We start from the raw sequence: 12,838 nt of genomic DNA, 5'->3' as shown, positions 1-12,838 counted from the left end.
CTTTAGTAGATGGCAGCCTTGGGGATTCATGTAACTTTATATGGCAATTTTTGGCCTTCTTGACATTTTTTAGTTTCCTACAGGAAAGGACTTTAAAAAGGGAGAGACTTTGTTGGTTTCCATTTGTTTCCAATCAATGTGAACAGATGTTCGGCTTGTATTACTTCCCATAAGAATATGTTTTTCTGCTGTGGAGAAGTTTAGTATAAATACTGATCCAAACTGGTATTTACTTTCTGGTTTTGAGAAAACTATGTCTTCACCTAGAACTAATGCTACATCGCCATTCTTATCCAATAAAAATTAAGTATTTGCTTATGTACTGCCCTAGGTTAAGCCATGGACATCTGCCAATATCGTGATGCCCCACAGAAATGTCTTGTGGATATGTGAGGGCTTCATTATTGTCTGTTGGTTGGAGTGAAACAGTATCCATTTAACTAATGAATCAACTTTAAATATTTCTCTCTCGCTTCCTCTTTAACTGTTAATTTAATACCTGATAATGGAGCATTGTTTTTGTTAGGAACATGAAAACATTAAAACAATACAAGGAAAGAGCCACAAGGAGTATAAGATGCTTAGCCATATGCACCTCTAAGCAGACAGTTTGTGCCTCCCTTGTCAGACACGTAAAAGAGTCCAACTCTGAGGTCAAGCAGGGAGTTGGCAACCTTGGTATAAATTTTTGCTTACCCATCCAGTCATCAGGACTAGCCTTGAGGTTGTCATTGTCTAGTCATAAGGACTAGCCTTAAGGTAGTCATTGCAGTACTTTGATTTGTAGTGGTAACTTAGTTTGTATGCTGGGTGGGGAGTTTTAATTTTTGTCAGATACAGAACTTTTACTTGTACTTTCTAAAATATTCTAAAATTGCAGGATATTTTAATGATTCAGCTAAAGTGTAATACTGAATTTATCTTTTGGATTTTCATAGATCATTTTATGTATTACCTTTTTGTCTGAGGAGGGATTGTGACACATATCACATAGAACTGGTGGGGAATTAGGGAGTAACTAATTCAATCACCACCTGTAGAAAACTGAAAATAGTTTTTTTAGTGTTTAGTCAAAACAGGAAGTCAGTCCAGAGTGGTGGATGTCCACGTATGACTAATTCCCATGGATAATGAATAGTAGTAAATAGTGACCCTTCTATTTGAGCATCTGCCATCCTTGTGAATGTACTCGCACAACTGTACTTTTTCTTGTGGAACTAACTTAAGTCACAATTAGTGTTCCCTAGCTAAGGGTCAGTTATTGTTTTTAGAAAATTTTCCCCTCTTGACATAAGGGACATTATTGTCAACATCCTGAACTGCTTTCCAGCATAAAGAAATAATATCTCTTACTCACTTTAAATGTCATTGCCATTATTTTGCAGTGCAGAATTACCTTCCATCTGCTGTCTGTGCATTAGGTTGGTGTGCCATCTTGTTATTTTCATGTGTGTGGTTTGTTCTGGAAAGCTTCCTGCTGTCAGCGATACTTAAGTACCAGATGCACCACTTCAAAGGAACCATTAGGAGCTTGACCCCCCCCCCCCCTTCTGAGACTCCTCTTGGTACTTAAATGTTGTTAGAGTATTCCAGTTCACGGGGGATAACTGTTTTAAGTTTTTATTGTTCCACCTCCTCTGCATTTCTAGTTTAATGTGATATGAGCAGCTCTTCTCCCCTTTTGTTGCTGCATACACACAGACTAAAATCTGGATTGAAATTGTGGTGCCCTGATTTGCTAGACAGTGTAGTTGAGATGCTCATACACTGTCAACAACAAAAAAAAAAATGTTGATATGATGTTTAAAAGGGTTTTCTGCACCATCCCAAAATTAAGTGACCTTGGACTTTAACTATGTTTAGAAAGAAGGTGCAGAGGAGAAGCCCCTGCATGCCCCCCACACACCCTGACGTATGACCACTTTGTCTTAGAATGTCCCCTTACGGCTTTGATGTTTGGCATACACTCAACTAATCAGCTTGGAACCACAAAGTCTTAATTTTGCTTGGCAGTGAATGTCAGTCTTTGTTTTATGATCTCTGTCTGCAGTTTTATGTGCTGAATACCTTTATTTTTAGTCCTGCCTCTCATTTTTTTTTTTTAACTCTAATGGTCCATCTGCAGTCCATATGAATTGTAACTTTCCTTGTTGTAAACCACTCTCATCACCTACCGGCCATTGGATTAGTCAGAGTGGCCTTATTAACCATTGTTCTTGGGCATTGTTTCTTTGCTCTTGATAGGGCAGTTATTGAAGGGCTATGGCTGAGGTACAGAGGAGAAACTGTGGAAGTTGATGTATGGCGAGAAAAAAGACGTCGAATCCTACAAACAACAGTTTGGTTCTTCCTTACCTTGATCTTGGCGCTCTTTATTCCTGACATAGGAAAAGTTATTTCTGTGATTGGGGGATTAGCTGCCTGCTTCATCTTCGTCTTCCCAGGTAGGACTGTAGTTTGCTGTGCTTTGTAATGCATGTATATATGTCTTAGTTGCTTATGTTATCAGTGTGTTATCAGTATTTTTAATTACTGTGTGTCTGCCTATGGCATTAAAAAGCAGATGCTACACCAGCCAGAAGCTAACAAGAGTGTTACTTTTTTATGTGCGTCTGAGATTGTGATGTAGATGCAATGATTATATTTTGTTTTCAGTTTTTTTAATTCGCATTTCCTTCAGTGCTTTACAGCTTTTTCAGTGCATAGTTTATGCATTCTCTCAACATCTTTATCTGTGCTTGTGATTTCTGTGTGTCCCTTAGCTTGTGTCATCAGGTAAGAGTAGATATCCTTCTATTCCAATGTTGCAGTATTCACTAGTGGGTTTATGATCAGCTTGTCTGGCCAGGTTTCCAAAGCTTTTCCAGTCCCTGATGGTGCGTCGGATGTCTGACTTGTTGACATGTATGTGGGCCATAAATGTGACATCTGCGTGCACCAGCCCTCAGAACTTTTCAGCCTCCAGCCATACACCAGGTGTTCCTGCTACTCGCAGACGTCAAATCAGATGTTCATCGTGTTTCACTGCTGCAGTCATTACACTTGGGTTATCCTGCCGTCAGGCGGTTCCGCAGTCGGCCAGAGTTCCAAAGTCTTGGTCCAGCATCAGTTGCTGTTGCCTCTTCACTGATGTCAGTGCGCCAGGGGTATATAAGATGCAGCCGACGCCATTTTCTTCAGTCTTTCTTGCCGAGCGGTGCCTGAAGCAAAAGCAGTTTGCAAGTGCCGGTTGGCCGGCTCCTGAGATTTTCAATCCGAATTTCAGAAACAAAGTCTTCAATAAAGCTAAGTACCCCGTTGGGGAAACTTTTTCTTGCCTCAGACCGATGTCAGTAAAAGTTAATAATTGTATTTCTTGTGGGAAGCAAATACCTCATAAGGATTTTCATTCTTACTGTATTCCATACCTAGGCCCAGACCACGATGTCACTAGTTGTCGGTTTTGTGCTAGATTTAACAAACGTACTATTAAACATCGGTTTGATTTTGCTCGCCATTACTTTGGCTGAAGGTTTAATTATACCATGCCGTCGGAACAACCAACGACCGGAATACACAAAAAATGCAAAGACAAAGATAAGGACAGGTATCCGAGGCCCAAAACTGACGATGAAGCCTCTTCTAGGCCAGTCGCCAGTTCTCAGTGAGGCGCTTTTGCAGCCCCTGACACCCACTACCTCAGAGCCGCAGGCCACCTCCGACTCCCACGTGGAGCTGTCTAGGCCTCTGGATACTCAAGGTGTTGGTCCTACGGAAACTAACCCTTCAGATGGGTCCGGAGCTGCTGAGCAGGCATCGGCTTCTGATGGTGTTTTCAAACCTTCTCAGCTTAAAATAAAAACTACAGCCAAGTCTAAAACTCCATTAAAGACAAAGAAGCAAGTACAACATTCACCTGGACAGGCCTCCATGCCTAAAAGACAGATGCTCAAAATGGCCGAAGACTTAATTACTCTGATCAGGGGTACCCATTCCCCTCCAGATAAAAGGCCGAGGCAGGATACAGACTATGACTCCTCTGACCAGGTTTCCATCTCTTCTGATTCCTCTTCAGACCAGGGATACTCTTTACCCCCCTATGAGGACTCTGATGTTGAAGAATCAATTCCTTCAGCCTCTCCTCCTGAGGATTATTCTTTTGGAGAAACTTTACATACCATGAGGGAGCATTTCCATTGAAAGGGCCAGGATTACTCAGAATCCAAGAAAAGGCTCAGAGACTTCTTTTATTGCCTCAGCACAGGCCCCTTGCTATTCCGCCTGTGTTAGATATTGTGGATGATGTGTTTTCTGAACGCAGTTTAAACCCTGATTCTTTGCCCCCTGCTCCAGTCAAGCCAGACAGGTACTACAGAGTCCCTGACTCTCACAAATTTCTTTATAAAACCCTGTTGCTGACCCAGAAACTATTTCCCAGGGTCCCAAAGGGGTAAAGGCTTCCACGGCTAAAAATCCATTTCCCTCTGACAGGGATTCTAGAGCATTAGACAGATGGGGGGAAGAAAGTTTACACCTCTGCAACTTTAGCAGTGAGAGCTTTAAATTGCCAGTTTCACATGCTTAAATACCAACAATATTTAATGTCTCTGTTAAAACAGAAAATGATTGCAAGTTCAGAACATCCTGACTATAAGGAAATGCAGGATTTACTGCATGCAGCTGAGCAAGTGGGAAAACATACTCTGCAATGTGGTTTTGATTCATTAGAGGCTTCTTGTAGAGCAGCAGTTACAGGATCTGTGATTCGAAGGCATGATTGGTTAAAAGAACAAGGTTTACCTGATCATGTTAAGGCTAAATTATTGGATGCTCCTTTACAGCAGGATATTTTATTTGGTGTCAAGGCAGAAGAGGTATTAAAGAAAATGGAGGATAAGGCAAAATCTATGCAAACAGTGAAGGATTTCTTACAGGTACAGCCACCTCAATTTAGCAGAAATTGGCCTTCAAAGAATTGGTCCTTTCCAGTGTCAGACAGACCACAAAGAGGCAGATACAAACGCCCAAGAGGCAGATCTCAGCCCCAAGGCTCTTACAGACCACGACAGTGGGGTGCTTCAACCCCAAAAGGAGGTGAAGATCAGTCACAACCTTACAGGAAACAGTCCCAATGACTTCCCCCTTCGAATGCCAAGCACTTACCTGTTGGCAGCTCCCTTAGGGGGAAAACTAGCACTTTTTTCTCAAAATTGGCATATAGTCACCCGAGACAAATGGGTTCTAAATATTGTGTCTCAAGGTTACAGGTTCCACTTTCACACTCTACCATGGCTAAAAGGAATGCCAGACCTGCCACAAAGTCAATAGGCAGAGGCACAAAAACAAATTACAGCCCTCATGGACATGAGAGCTATTCAAAAAGTGCCACAACAGGAACAAGGATAAGTATTTTACTCAAGAGTTTTCCTGGTCCCCAGAAAGGACAAAGCCTGGAGACCCATACTAGACCTTTCTACTCTAAATACTTACCTGGATGTTCTGAAATTCAAAATGTTGATGCTACAGGAGCTTCTTCCCATGCTGGACAAGAAGGCGTGGCTTGTTACTTTGGACCTCAGAGGCATACCTGCATGTCCTTATCAGACAAAACTGCAGAAGATACCTCAGATTCATAGCTGGTTCAATGCATTACCAATTCTCTGCACTGCCCTTTGGCTTATCTACTGCACCCAGGGTCTTCACAAAGTGCCTGGCACCAGTAATTGCATTTTGCAGACAAAAAGGAATTCAAATATATCCATACCTGGACGACTGCCTTATTCAAGCAGAGAGCAAGGACATTCTTCTAAAGCATCTGGCATTTGTAAAAAGGTTGTTAATTTGCCTAGGCTACACAGTAAATGAAAATAAGTCAAAACTAGTGCCCTCACAAGAGATAATATTCCTGGGTGCCAGCTTAAATACAATGGCCCAGATGGCTTATCTCACGCCAGACAAGCAAGGACAACTGACTCAGTACTTTCAATTGATGGCAACAAAAACCCAACTCCCTGCAAGAAAAATTCTGCAGGCCTTGGGATTCATGGCATCCTGCATTCTACTAATTCCATATGCCAGACTGCATATGAGGAAATTACAATGGTACCTAAAAAGTGTTTGGACTCAACACTGTCACAGTTTGGAAGCAGTAATACCATTACTTCCCTGCCTGCAACAGGAGTTTCGATGGTGGGCACAGGCATGTCACCTCAACAAGGGACAGCCTTTCACTTTTCCCACAGCCAGGCAGACCTTAACAACAGATGCTTCAGATTACACCTGGGGAGCACACATAGCAGGAAAATGTATTCAGGGCAAGTGGACCGCAGACCAAATGCATCTTCACATCAATCAAAAAGAGATGTTGGCTGTACAAAATGTCCTAACAGCTTTCAAGGACCTTCTGCATTCAGGACAGCTGTTATTGAAGACAGACAACACCACAGTTATGTGGTACATAAACAAGCAAGGGGGCACTCATTCTTATCCCCTGTGCAGACAAGCCATGACCTTGTGGAATACAGCTCTAACCTTTCAAGTTCATCTACAAGCACAATTCCTGCCAGGAAAGAAAAATACTCTGGCAGATGACTTAAGCAGACACATCATGGATCCTCACGAGTGGAAATTAAATACACAAGTATTCAGCATGATAACGCAAAAATGGGGTGCCCAGACATAGATCTTTTTGCCTCCTCAATGAATTGCCAACTACAAAAATTCTGCACACGGACTTATCACACAAAGGCATGGAAAGTGGATGCTCTCTTGTTCAGCTGGAAAAGCCTAAAAGTTTATGCCTTCCCACCACTGCCTCTCCTTTCAAAGGTACTCCTAAAAGCCAGACAAGAAAAACCACAGATGATCCTGATTGCCCCAGACTGGCCACGCCATCACTGGCACCCAGTCTTAAATAACTTAGCTCAAGGCCCACCATGGATTTTACCTCAAACTCCACACCTTCTGACTCAACAAAACAATCAGATCCTGCAAAGTCAGCTCAAAACCTTAAACCTGGCTGCATGGTAAATCCATTAGTCAAGCAGACAACATCTCTTTCTAAAGCTGTTATGGATGTAATTTTGGAGGCCAGGAGGCCTAGCACCAGGAAATCTTACTCAGAAAAGTGGAAGATTCTGTGCCTGGAACCAGGCACAAAGCTTTGACCCTCTTGTCCCAAATATTCCTCAAATTTTACAATACTTAACTGAGATGCTGGACAAAGGACTATCTTTTTCATCCATTAAGATCCACGCCTCTGCCATCTCTGCTCATTACAACACAGATCCTCCTATTTTTTCTCATCCATTGCTAAAACAGTACCTCAGAGGGGCTAAAAACATAAGACCGCCCCAGAGAGCACCAACACCAACTTGGGACCTCAATTTTGTGTTGGAAAACTAACTTTACCTCCTTTTGAGCCAGCCAATTCAGCAGAATTAAAATATGTATCATGGAAAACTGCTCTGCTTCTGGCAATAACCTCAGCATGAAGAGTCTCAGAGTTACAGGCACTAATGGCAGTGGAGCCTTTCGTCATTTTTCACCAAGACAGGGTTTCTTTAAGAACAAACCCTTCATTTATGCCTAAGGTGGTATCCAGTGTGGCTCTCAACCAAACTATTCACTTGCCAACTTTTTATCCAAATCCCAAGAATAAAGGGGAGAGACTTCTGCATTCCTTGGACATACACATACAATTACGTTTCTACTTGGACAAAACAAAAGCTTTCAGAAAAACTGAGCAATTGTTTGTAGCATATGCTGCAGGATCACAGGGAAAGGCTATTTCAAAGCAGACCATTTCAACGTGAATAGGACACCGTATCCGGTTCTGCTACACACAGCATGGCAAACCTGTACCTAGTAACATTATGCCACATTCCACCAGGGCAACAACCACTTCAACTGCCTACCTTAGAGGAGTACCTACCAAAGATATCTTGGAAGCTGCAACTTGGAGTTCAGTGCACACCTTTACCAAGCATTATCACTTGCCTCATTATTCTAGATCCAGAGCTGGCTTTGCCACTGCAGTGCTGCAGGGCCTCATAGCCACCCCAAATCCTCTATAGAACCAGCCACCCTAACTCAGCTTTGGGATTCAACCCAAGTGTAATGACTGCAGCAGAAAAACACGATGAATATAGTACAGTTTTGTACCTACCATAAATGTAGATGTTCGAGTGTCTTCACTGCTGCAGTCCAGGTTACTCACCCGCCATCCCCTCTTTCTTAGCTGGGACTTTTCTATACCTTCTACTCTATACTACCTATGTGGTGTATTTGCTGGTAACTGAAGGTTTTGTTTTTACCTTTGTTGTATTTTGTTAGCAATATATATTGCCTACCTGTTTGGGGCACCTGACATCTGGGGCAAGAAAAACTGAAGAAAATGGCATTAGCTGCATCTTATATACCCCTGGCGCACTGATGTCAGGGAAGAGGCGACAGCAACCGAAGCTGGACCAAAACTTTGGAACTCTGGCCGACTGCGGGACCGCCTGACGGCAGGATAACCCAAGTGTAATGACTGCAGCAGTGAAGACACTCGAACATCTACATTTATGGTAGGTACAAAACTGTACTTTTTGCATCAAGGTAAGCACCTCACTGGGGATTTTCTTCAGCCCTTTTTGTAATACTAAAGTCTGTTAATGTCCGGTAAGAGCAAATGCAACTATGGTCGACAGATTCCCCATAGACACCCACGACCAGTGCCTCTTTTATTTGGGTAGGAATCAAGACTATAAAAACTGCTCCATCTGTAAGTCGTTCGTCCCTAAGACCCTTCGTCGCTGACTTCAGGCCCTTGACTTATACCTTGAGAACCAGCACATTAGACAGATCGCTCTCTGTATGGAATCACCCCCGACGCCCCATCCAAACAACCTAGGAAAAGGGCCAAGCCCACATGGCTGTCTGCTTCCACTGTGCCTCCCTCTGCCAATACTCAGCCTGTAGCCATCGTCAGCTTGGCAGGGGAACCGGTATCCGCCACTTCGGATAAAGCTGGTACCTATCAAGAGGCCGCACAATCCAAAGAGGACAACACATCCGGGGAGGATATCCCGGCGCCTGATTCAGACACCAGGGGGGAACCAGTAACTGGGATGGGTACTTCGGACCAGGCCTCCGCCTCTCCTACTATGGCTTCCAGGCCTACCGCCAGCCATACGCCGGCTAGGCCTACCAAGAAAAAGCAAAAGACGAGGCATATTCCTTCAACCCCCGAGGCCTTGCCTGACTGGCAGGCCTTCAGCCAGAGCCTCTACAATACCTTCTGGCCCTTAGGTCTGCTACAGACCTTCCTCCTACTGCTCCACCTCTTCTCAGTCACAGGACTCCCTTGCCTGAGAGAACTCCTAGCCAGGCTGCAGAGGAGGAAATGTCAGACTCTTCAGAGGACTCCTTGTCCTACTCTTCACAGATTTCTTCCCCTCTTGGGTATGGATCCCCAGAAGAAGCCTCTGCAGAACCTGACTCCCTTGTGGAAGACCCTACTTTTGGGGATGCAGTCAGTCTTATGAGAGAACACTTTAAATGGGAATGCTCAGACATTTCTGAAGCCCAAAAAAGATTCTGTGACCTGATCCAGATGGAATATCCTAACCCGGCTCCTATTCCACCTGTCCAGCCTGCCTTCTTGGATGCTTTTGTTGCAGCATGCATGAATCCAGATTCCCAGCCACCTGCCCCTAGAAGGGCAGACAGATTATACAGGGTACCTGACACAGAGAAATTCCTATTCAAGTGCCCTCCAGCAGACGCAACTACTATTTCTATTGCCACTGATAGGGCAGCCAAACTTCTTCCTACTGTCATTGTCCTGCCTGCAGATAAAGACAGCAAGGCCATGGAGAGGTGGGGAAAAAAGATATACACTTCTGCTACCCTAGCTTTTAGGGCTACAAATTACCAGTCACACATGGCCAAATACTTCTTGGCCTTACTAAACAAAGCCTCCAAAGAACTCCATGATATCCCTGACTGTACTGCAAAGGCATCCCTGTTTTCCTTGCTCTAAATCATCTCCCAAGTTAATAAACTCTCTGTCAGGTGTGCATATGATGCAGTTGAGACCTCTGCCAGGTTAGCTGCATCTGCTTCTGTGTTGAGGAGATACTCTTGGCTGTACCTACAGCCCCTCTTGGATGACTTCAGGGTCAAACTCTTGGATGCACCTTTGGATCACTCTGCCCTTTTTGGCACCAAGGTGGCTGAATTTTTCAAGTCACTCCAACAAAAAGGGAAAGAACGCCAAGACCTAAAGCATCTCCTTGTCTATGTAATCCCAATGTTCCAGAGGAACTACCCAGCCAAGACACAATTCATAAGAAAGACTTCAAGGCCCTCTGCCCCCTCCAGGTCTAGAAAACCCTACAGGAGACGGTCTACTCAGCCTAAGACTCCTCAGGTCACTGCCCAGAGACCTCCCTTTCCACAAAGGGCAGGCAGTGTTTGACTGCCTGACTCCCTTTCTGTCCCCACCCCCTCCCACCATCCCTGTATCTTCCTGTCTCTCTCACTGCCTCCCTGCATGGGCCGTAGTGACATCTGACAAATGGGTTTGATAATTCTGAGGGAGGGTTACTTCATGTCTTGGATATCTCCTCCTCTAAGACCACCTATCCCTCTTCCCCTGCCTTCTCAGAGGTCCCTCCTACCCGAGGTCCTAAACAATCTGTTACTCCAAGGCACCATAGAACTAGTGGCTCTAGGGAAATGCTTCTATTCCAGAATTTATCTGGTGCCCAGGAAGGAAGGACCATGGAGACCCATTCTAGACCTTTCCTGTCTCAACCTCTTCTTGAAGTTCCTCTCTTTCAGGATGCTAACACTACCCACTCTTTCCTCAGGATTTCATGGTGAGCCTGGACATCAAGGAGGCCTATCTGCACATCTCCATAAAACTGTCCTCCAGGAAATTCCTCAGATTCAAAGCAGGCTCCTCTCATTTTCAGTTCTGTGCCATGCCATGCCTTTTGGACTCTCCACTGCACCAAGGGTATTTACAAAATGCCTAGCCACAGTCTTTGCTTACTGCAGGACAAGGGGAATGCAAATTTTCCCATACCTAGACGACCTGCTCATTCAAGCAGCAGGCAAACAAACCCTCCTCGCCAACACAAAGGAGCTCCTGCTGCATTCTCTAGGGTTCCTCATAAACTTTGTAAAAGCACAAGCCAAACCAAAAACTGCTTACTACAGTAAAAGGAAGGTCCCAGCAGCCAAGCACAAGTCCACAAAAAGCCAAGGCGTAGTTAGTAGCCAAGTCCACAATACGAACCCTTGTTTATTTAAAAACAGCAAATAGCAAAAATAACGTAAAGCGCTTTTCGTCTCATTGATAGTGAGACTTCCTCAGACAAAGTTTCAAGTGTAAAGCAACTCATTAAATACCCTACCCAATGTCTAACTAACACTCCTTCAATTAATTAAGTTAATACCAACCATTTCAATATGATACCTTTGCATTTCAGTGTCAAACAGTACTGCAATCCTGTTTGCATTCACATTTCCAAATGCAATGCTTCAGTCAATAATCTCAACATTCCGGACTTTACTACAACAGCTTTAAATCTAGGTTCTAACAAACCTTCACTAAAACATTAAAATCATATTCAATTTAGTATGATTTCAAACCTTTATGGCTAGCTGGATACATAACTAGTTAAATGCAGTCCGTTACAACTGATACATTCGCAAACTGAAATAAAACAGTTGATGTTACCTGTCTATCCATACTCTGGTAGTAACCAACATTCTTTTGATAATTACAATAGTTGAACTGTTTCTATCATTGTTGACTAATTGTTACAATTCACCTCCACCTTGTCAGTTACGAGTATACGTAACAGCACTATGTAGTGGAATCTGCATTTAAAGCAACAGTACTGTACTTAGTAAGCTCCGCTGTAACCTATACCACACGCACACCCAAAGCCTGGATAGTGGTATGGTCAAACAAACCTGTTGCAGTCGGATGCTCTAAAGTGTTTCACACTTTAAAATAAAATCCTGTGTCAATGTTAAAAACACTTAAACTTCCAAATATATTAAAAATATACATAAAGATCCCTTCAACTACAAACAAATGTGTGACTGCCCATAAATAAATATGTCCTAAAGGCGTTAGAAATTAACAGTTTAAATTCAACCATAGTGATATAGAAAATATCAAAAATGTCAAGAATTAATATAAATATGTTTGCTGAATAAATGTATTGAACCTAGTCCCCAACCCCTATGTAAGGTGTCCCCTCAGCTATTAATATCCGTCATCTTGCTAGACTTTTCAGTTTTAATATACATTTGATTGAATAATATTCATTCAATCCTGGGTACTGGCAGGCTCTGGTCTGTGTTTTCCACATTAATTCTAATTTTTCCAACATCAAAGAACTAGGACCTCCTCTCATCTCATCCACCTTAATTGAGTCTATAGCTCTAAATTTAAATGAATGTGTAGGACAGTCTAGGGTATGTTTAGCAATTGCGCTGTCCTGTTTCAAGGTTCGGGTGCTGTAAAGATGTTCATACACCCTTTCCTTAAATTTCTAGTCTGTTTTCCCTATGTAGAAAACAGGGCAATTCTAGCAGCATGCCAAATAAACCACACCTTTTGTATTACAATCAAATCTCTGTGGGGTCATATAGTGCACCCCTCTGATGTTGAATCTTTCCCCTATGTCCATGTATGGACAATATTGTATATCTACCACATTTGGTCATACCTACTTTTACTATCCTTTGCCTGTTTTCTTTCTTTTTTGATAATAAACACGTAAGGTTGTTGCCCCTTCTAAACACTACTTTAGGGGGATCTTTCAGTTTACAGGTCAATACAGCATCTGAT

At 43.1% G+C, this 12,838-nt stretch overlaps 1 protein-coding gene across 2 annotated transcripts in view; it reads left to right on the top strand.

The window, feature by feature from the left end:
- The window catches only part of SLC38A7 (solute carrier family 38 member 7), a 456,284-nt gene that overhangs the window by 359,083 nt on the left and 84,363 nt on the right, over positions 1 to 12,838 (top strand). For both annotated transcript variants that reach the window (XM_044081294.1, XM_044081293.1), the window contains exon 10: positions 2,245 to 2,444. In XM_044081294.1, coding sequence (XP_043937229.1) covers positions 2,245 to 2,444 — 200 coding nt within the window. The remainder of the gene's footprint in view (positions 1 to 2,244; positions 2,445 to 12,838) is intronic.

This window comes from Protopterus annectens, chromosome 8.part0 (assembly GCF_019279795.1).
Source record: "Protopterus annectens isolate FY-2018-M chromosome 8.part0, PAN1.0, whole genome shotgun sequence".
Taxonomy (NCBI): domain Eukaryota; kingdom Metazoa; phylum Chordata; order Ceratodontiformes; family Protopteridae; genus Protopterus; species Protopterus annectens.
The sequence above is the reverse complement of the archived record's forward strand: the minus strand, read 5'-3'. Positions and strand labels throughout refer to the sequence as shown.